Source organism: Primulina tabacum, chromosome 13 (assembly GCF_025594145.1).
Source record: "Primulina tabacum isolate GXHZ01 chromosome 13, ASM2559414v2, whole genome shotgun sequence".
Lineage (NCBI taxonomy): Eukaryota > Viridiplantae > Streptophyta > Magnoliopsida > Lamiales > Gesneriaceae > Primulina > Primulina tabacum.
The window spans coordinates 10,905,742-10,913,036 of NC_134562.1; the positions used below are offsets into that span (position 1 = coordinate 10,905,742).

At 36.2% G+C, this 7,295-nt stretch overlaps 1 protein-coding gene across 2 annotated transcripts; it reads left to right on the plus strand.

Moving 5' to 3' along the window:
• Window positions 1-1,240: 1,240 nt before the first annotated feature.
• Window positions 1,241-6,837, plus strand: LOC142523201 (protein SET DOMAIN GROUP 41). 2 transcript variants are annotated; one of them, XM_075626871.1, is made up of 4 exons: window positions 1,241-2,226; window positions 2,369-2,469; window positions 2,610-2,708; window positions 6,749-6,837. In XM_075626871.1, exons 1-4 carry the CDS (start codon window positions 1,248-1,250, stop codon window positions 6,755-6,757), a joined length of 1,188 nt encoding a protein of 395 aa, XP_075482986.1. In that variant the 5' UTR covers window positions 1,241-1,247; the 3' UTR covers window positions 6,758-6,837. The 2 variants fall into 2 exon arrangements, with proteins under 2 accessions (XP_075482986.1, XP_075482985.1); XM_075626870.1 differs by lacking the exon at window positions 6,749-6,837 and adding an exon at window positions 3,147-4,187.
• The last annotated feature ends 458 nt before the right edge of the window (window positions 6,838-7,295 follow it).

Sequence of the window (7,295 nt, forward strand, 5' to 3'; positions counted from 1 at the left end):
AATATTGTATTTGAAACATCCCTATTGGTGTTAAAACAGATCATATTAGAAGCCTATCGGGAGATGCTTCTTATCCGTGCAACCTCTTGGCACATGGATCATTCCTCTCCCTCTTTGTCCTCAAGCATCACAATGTTACTGGACACTGACTAGGAGAAGTTGTAGGTCTGCCTTCTTTCTAAATTTTTTTAATGACGTGGGAACCTATGGCCGCTACTTTTCGGTGGACATTGGGTAAACTCTCATACTAATACAATACAATACAAACTATGTTGATAATGTAAACCATATTGGATAAGCCCTGTGTGACAAACTTGACTGAGAAAATATTGGTAGAGGATTCTTTTTTTTTTTTTCTCAAAGATTACATTCAATCGTTCAAATAGAATCTATCACAATAATTCAATAATATCATCAAATACAATAGAAAGATGATTTATAACTAATCTAACATCATTATCACAAATTTAAGATAAATCTCTAGTTAAAAACTCAACTATATCAGAATTTTCCTCCAACTCAACAAAGAGAAGGAAAAAATGTTAGAAGGATAAATAAAAACGTAGCATAATTAAATGCTATTTTAAAAAATCGACGAAAATGGTTCATAATCATTGCACACTCTTCAGTTGAAAATCAAAAATCATTTTAGAAAATCTCTCTACGTATTTTTCTTCAGATAGCTGGTTGCCAAAGATACTGTGGGGGCCAATTAAAAAGTAGGAGTGAGACACAAAGTATTTTAAAAAAAGGACTCTGACTCTTTAAAAAAAAAAAAGACAATGAGTTGACTTTTGATTATTACATTAACTGCAATTAAACTCTTTAACTTAATTAATTCTCCTATTCTCTTCCTTCTCGGTCGACACACATCTTCCCCTAATTAAAATTTACGAGTCATCTATCCCTTCTTCCCCAAATGGTGATATGTCTACTCAAAAACGTTAATATTATCAGATTTTTGTCAGTCATTTGTTCGATTGAGTTTGCTTAGATTGGAAAGATCTGCATCGAGAATTGTCGGGACGGGAAAGATGATTTGCATGGAGAGTCGTCGTCGGAAAGGAAATGGAAGGAGATCGACGGAAGAGAAACCTAGTTTGGAATTGACTGAATCAGATGGATGGATTTAAAGTTAAGAGTTTAATTTAATGGTCTATTTATACTTAAATAGAGAGACATTTATATAAATTGACTAATGGATTAATAAATCACGATCCGGTCCTTTTCCCTGAATTTCCCCCATCATGGAGATGAGAGCAGTTGAAGACATAGCCATGGGTGGAGACCTCACTCCGCCGATGCCTCCACTGGCTTTCGCCCTCCACGACTCCGCCCTCAATTCCCACTGTTCCGCCTGCTTCTACCCTCTTCCGACGACCCCATTTCCGCCTCTTCTTGTGGACTTGCCTCGGAAACCTCCCCATGTCCCCAATAGAAGACCCGAAGTCCTCTACTGCTCCTCTCGCTGCTCTTCCCTCGACTCTCCGCTACACTTCTCCTCCGCGGAAGCTCAACTATTGTATCAATTCCTTAGTTTACCTTTGGCCGCGTGGAGCGGCTCCTCGGATCTCCGGCTCTCCCTCCGTCTCCTTCACACTTTCCAAAAATTCAATATTTTTACTCGGAAGGGTGGTTTTTTCCCATGTGATCGAAGAATGGAGATTGGAGGGAAGAAGGACGACCCATTAGAGGAAAACAAGAATTTTGAAGTCCCAGATGAAAATCTTGAGAATCAAGCCGAACAATGTGAAGTTATGGAGATTTCTGGCTACAAAGACGGCGTTTTTGAGAGAATTGCGGGTTTGATGACCAACCGGGAAAGACTTATTTTTCGGGAAGTTAAGAATGACCCGTTTACAGAAAGTGGAGCAGAATTTATGATGGAGAGGATAAGAGAGGGGACAAAGGCGATTGCAGTAGCAATAATGATGTGCGCAGGTGAGGAAATGTGTGTAAAGAGTCCGCATGAGTATGCTGTGGAGGAAATGGTGCTGTGCTTGGTCCTGACTAATGCTGTGGAGGTGCAGGATAGGAGGGGCAACAGCATTGGGATTGCGGTTTATGGAACTTCATTTTCATGGAATAATCACAGTTGTTCTCCCAATGCTTGTTACCGGTTTATGGTGGCGTCAGAAGAGAAAGATTGCATGTGTTTGAGGATTTCTCCTGCTGCTACCAATAATGGATGCGGCAATGTAATGGAAGATGGTGTAATATTAGGAGGTGACTTAAGGCTTTTACTTTTATGCGTCATGTAGTATCAATTTGATTAAGAGGTCTGGACTTAGTCTGTTAATCAACTTAATAGTAAAATTACAGGTCTGTGTTGATTGGAGATGTGAATTTCAGTTTATTTGTAATGTAGGAGGAATGGGGTATGGACCAAGAGTAATAGTTAGAAGTATAAAGGCTATTGAGAGAGGGGAAGAGGTGACAATTGCATACACGGATCTGTTGCAGCCTAAGGTTATATGCATTTTCGAGTTTCTCTACTCACTTGTTTTGGATTTCGATGTTCATACTGTTTTTGTCGGCATCATCTCTGTGATTAAAACATTGATTCTCTAGATTGATTTTCTTTCGCATTGAATTATTGATTTCTATAGGAGATGAGACAAGAAGACTTATGGCTCAAGTACCTGTTCAGGTGCTGTTGTAAGCGCTGCAGTGTGCCACATTCAACTTATGTGGACCGTGCTCTACAAGTAAGTAAAGAAGTTTTTTAGCTCTGCACTACTAAATTGCTTATTAACTAAAAGCATTCTTGGAATTCGTCAATTCGTGCTAATGTGTTGTTCACAATATCTTCGGTGATTAATTGATGGTATTAATATCCATAAAATGGACATAAAAGAATGGTGGGCAGGCAAAAGAAAGGAGCTGATCATCATTGAAAATCTTAAAGAATGGCATGTGTGATCAGAATTACTTATTGAAGAAGGCCTGGTTTTTGCATGAATTTTCTGGCATGATGAGCGTGCATGTTTCTTGATTTTCTGAAATTATGTCAAATCTGCGAAAAATCTTGAGTCTCTTGAGGTTTTATATTAATAACTTTCGGTAATTTCATCGCCCTTGTCAAATGGACGTGCCTGCCATCTAGCTTAGCTGACACTGTTGGCATTGTATTTTTACGTGTGTAGATGGTTTCTGCCACGAATCTTTATAGTACCAACATGATTTCTGATCACGAATTGTACAAAGATGAGGAGATCAAGAAGCTGAGGGAAGCTTTTGATGAAGCCATCTTAGACTATTTATCATTTAGCGATCCTAAATTATGTTGTGAGAAGCTTGAAATCTTGCTCATGTATGGCCACATAGAGGAACAGAATCTAAAACAGAAGGAAGAAAAATTTAATCGGAAGTCAAAATTGCATCTGTTTCATCATCTTTCAATAAACGCTTACACCACCCTGGCGTCTGCATATAAAGTCCGTGCAAATGACTTGTTATCTATTGATTCCAATACAAATGAACAAGGATTTCAAGCCTTCGGTATGTTCAAAACTAGTGCTGCATATTCCCTACTACTCATTGGAGTGTCGCATCATCTTTTCATGTTTGAATCTAGTCTCGTGGCATCTGTTGCGAACTTCTGGACCGGGACTGGGGAATCGTTACTGAGTCTTAGTGGCCTCTCATGGTGGGATTCATCCCTGAAATCCGAACCTGTTAAATTGGACATTCCACCCCTTTTAAGCATGAAGTGCAATGATTGTTCTCTTTCTGGTGTTTTCAAACAGAATTCCAAGAACACCCAAGACCAGACCATATGGTTTCAGGAAACATAAATGCTGCTATTGAACTGCATTGCCAACTTAACCTCAAGTGTCTGGAGCACGCTTAGTTCCAAAAGTAGTTTCTTGAAATTGATACCAAATCCAATTGAATTTAGTTGGCTCGAATCTGTAGGACATTTGAAGGTTTCTCATTTCGAATCTCATATTTCCGAGGAACGAGACGACAAGTTTAGGTCATCTCTAATCCTTCTGGCAATCCATTGCTTAAGATATGGAGCACTTTTATCAAGCATCTCCCACGGTTTTGCATGGTCGGATAATATATGTATTACAGAAGAATCTTGGCCTTCTCAGAGAACTCCAGTTAACTGTGAAGTAGTTAAGCTTTGTGTGACTGATGTCTTCTCAAGTGGCAATGGTTAAAATCGGAGATTCTCTTTCTTCTGGAGTATATGTGACTACAATTTGGATTGAGAAAACTAACAGTTGAACTAGGTCAAGTAATAATATAGTTTGATGAAGTATAAGTCGTTCCTACGGAGACTATTATTGAATTATTATATTATACATTATTTAATTTAATCTAGTCTAAATAAAAAAGTGGGTTTTTACGAGTAATCAGACTAATTAAAATGAAGTAAATTACTCTAAAACAAATAACACAATTCAAATAAATGACGAATTAAGTCTAGGAGAAATTCAAATAAAATGATCGTCAAACATAGAATGATATCAAACATTAATTATTGTGATGTATTGGATTTGATCGAACAAGAATTATTCTAAAGTCACGATAAAATTATCTATCTTGATTATTAATATGTTTATAGAATTAATAATCTTATTTTTATTCAACAGTCCAATTTTTTTTAATTGAATTTAATTAAATAAAAACGTATTCAACAACTATAGAATTCTAGCTCTTTGCCTAAAATCGAACACTGAAGCCAAATATTATTTTAGTCGGTTTAATAATGTGTTGATCAATATTTTTGAAATTATTTTCAATCTATTTTTCTTCGAGTCAAGATCAAACAATAAACATGCAATTAAAATATTAAATGCAAAAGATCTATGCAAATATCAATCAATAAGATAAAATAAATAAAGACAATAATCAATCCAATATGCAAACAATGATAACAAGTTTGGCCCTCTCGTGATATTAGTCATAAGACGACTACAACATAAAATCATAATTAGACAAAAATCTAATTTTTGAAGTCATGAAAATAAAGAAATAAAAATAAAAAGAAGAAATCTCAGCGATGATGTAATGCCCGAATTTAAAAAAAAAAATTGAAAAAAAAGAGTTACTGTTCATCGGCACTATTCAAGCGCTGCGGCGCTAGAATACTAGCGCCTAGGCGCTAGTTTTGCGCAAATTTGGCGCTGAGGCATTGAAAAGTAGCGCTGCGGCGCTACAGACGCGAAAAATCAATATTTAAGTCAACTTTCACCTCTTCCAATCATTTCTCCTCCTTCTCCGCCGAAACCTTCTTTCCTTCCATTTTCTACATTTCTTTCTTCAATGTATGGGAGATTTGTTCAAGAAAATTATGAAATGAAGTTAGATTTGTGATTCTCTCATCACGGGCTTCACGAGGAAGTAAGTATTTCCCATTTTTATTCAAGTTTGGAAATGGGTTGAAGTTTTGAATTGATATTTGAGTTGATATTTGAGATATTGAGATGTTGGAGATGTTGTATTTGTGTTGGTTTGAATTTAAAATGGATATGAGCATGATTTCTTGTTTCTATGCGAGATCAGTTTTTTATGCCTACTGTATTTCGGGTATATGGGACGGTTTTATTTGGATTTTGATATTATGGTCTTAATCAAACTTGTAAACAATCGAGTTAGCTTCGATTTGGTTCAAGAATCACTCAGTTCCATGAAGAAATGAAAGAGATATGCTATATTTACTAAACCTGGTCTAGAATCCCGAGTTTGTGTACATGCCTTCTGTTTATTCGAATTCTGGGATTTATTGGTTGGGAATCTGAATTTGGTGTTCAAATGAAAGTTATAGAACATTGTCTTGTCTGCGAATTGATATAAATTGGGATTGATTCCATTGAGTATTGAGGGAGTTATGCTCGAAATACTAAACTATGCTTGATTTGTACTGATGCAGAACTTTGAAAATTATGTTGTATATTTCAGATTATGAACGGCTGAGTAAGTGACTTTATTTGACAAAAGTTGATGAATAAGAATTGTTGGGCTTTAAGTTTCCTGCATATCAAATTTGCGGATCTTGATTTGAATCAATATTGAATTAATTGTGAATTTTGTACATAAACTGCTCTGTTTTGATAGATGATCAAAGTTCTTGAGTTATAGTAGAATTCAGAGGTTCAAGACTTTTCGACTACACATTTCGATCTTCTTTTGGTAATATTTGAAAGGTATGTTACGGTCGGTAACATACGAGGTAAAAGTATCATTTTTATTTTAAATTGAAAATTCGATGGTTTGATGAATTACTTATGATTTGTTGATGATTGATCTTTTGAGATGAGCTTATTATGATATTGACTTGATGAGATCGAAATTCATCATTGCATTGCATATTGAGCCACTTTTCGATTCAGATTTGATATGGCGGAGGTCTCCTTGACTTATTGATTTGTTGGACGTATGGGGCTATAGTTGAGTTGGCATAGTGTATGCGGAGGTCGTTGCTATGACCTGAACACTCTCTATAGGTGCACCATAGTCCTGGGATTGTAGAATACGGCACCCCACCTCAAGCGGATGAGTCGGTGGATGTTGCTGGGGGATTCTCTTCCCTTGGGTACCCTATGACCGGATGAATCACTTGATCTTGAGATTTATTGACAGCCCACAGCTTCTGATCATACATTGCATTATATTGCATCCTTATGAGTTTATATGAACTATGTGAAATTTTAATTCTCATATGTTATTGATTGTATCATACTGGGTTTATAACTGGTACGTCGGCTACCTCTTGTTTTCATGTGTTTGACGGTAGGTGAGGTGAGGCTTGGGATGCCAGAGTCCAGCTCCAGGCGAGGAGATACGAGTTAGAGTGGGATTCTCGGGTCTTAGGAGCTATTTGATGATGTTTGGATTACTTTGGTTCACTATTTTATTTTGCCTTGTTAAAATTTATATTTCAAAAATTTGTGACCTTTAAATTATTTTGACGATATTTATGTCGGTTTGTGGAACACAGATTATTTGTTTTACTCAATCGTTTATTTTGTTACAATGATAATTCTGAATTTTAGGTGTCGGACCCGGGGTACCACATTAGGTGGTATCAGAGCGTAAGATATTTGGGAACAAGGTAGATCGAGTTAGTTCGAATTGATTGATCATGTGATATATTTACTAGCATTTTCATTGTGCCATAATCTGAAATACATTATTATAATTGAGATATTATATTGTTGAGCTTTATTCGAGAATTTTGAGATTATTGAGTCTCGAAAGCCAGAGATGATTGATACAAGATTGAGATGATTATGATATTGTGATTTTATATGTGTTTGATCTAATGTATATCATACATGGCT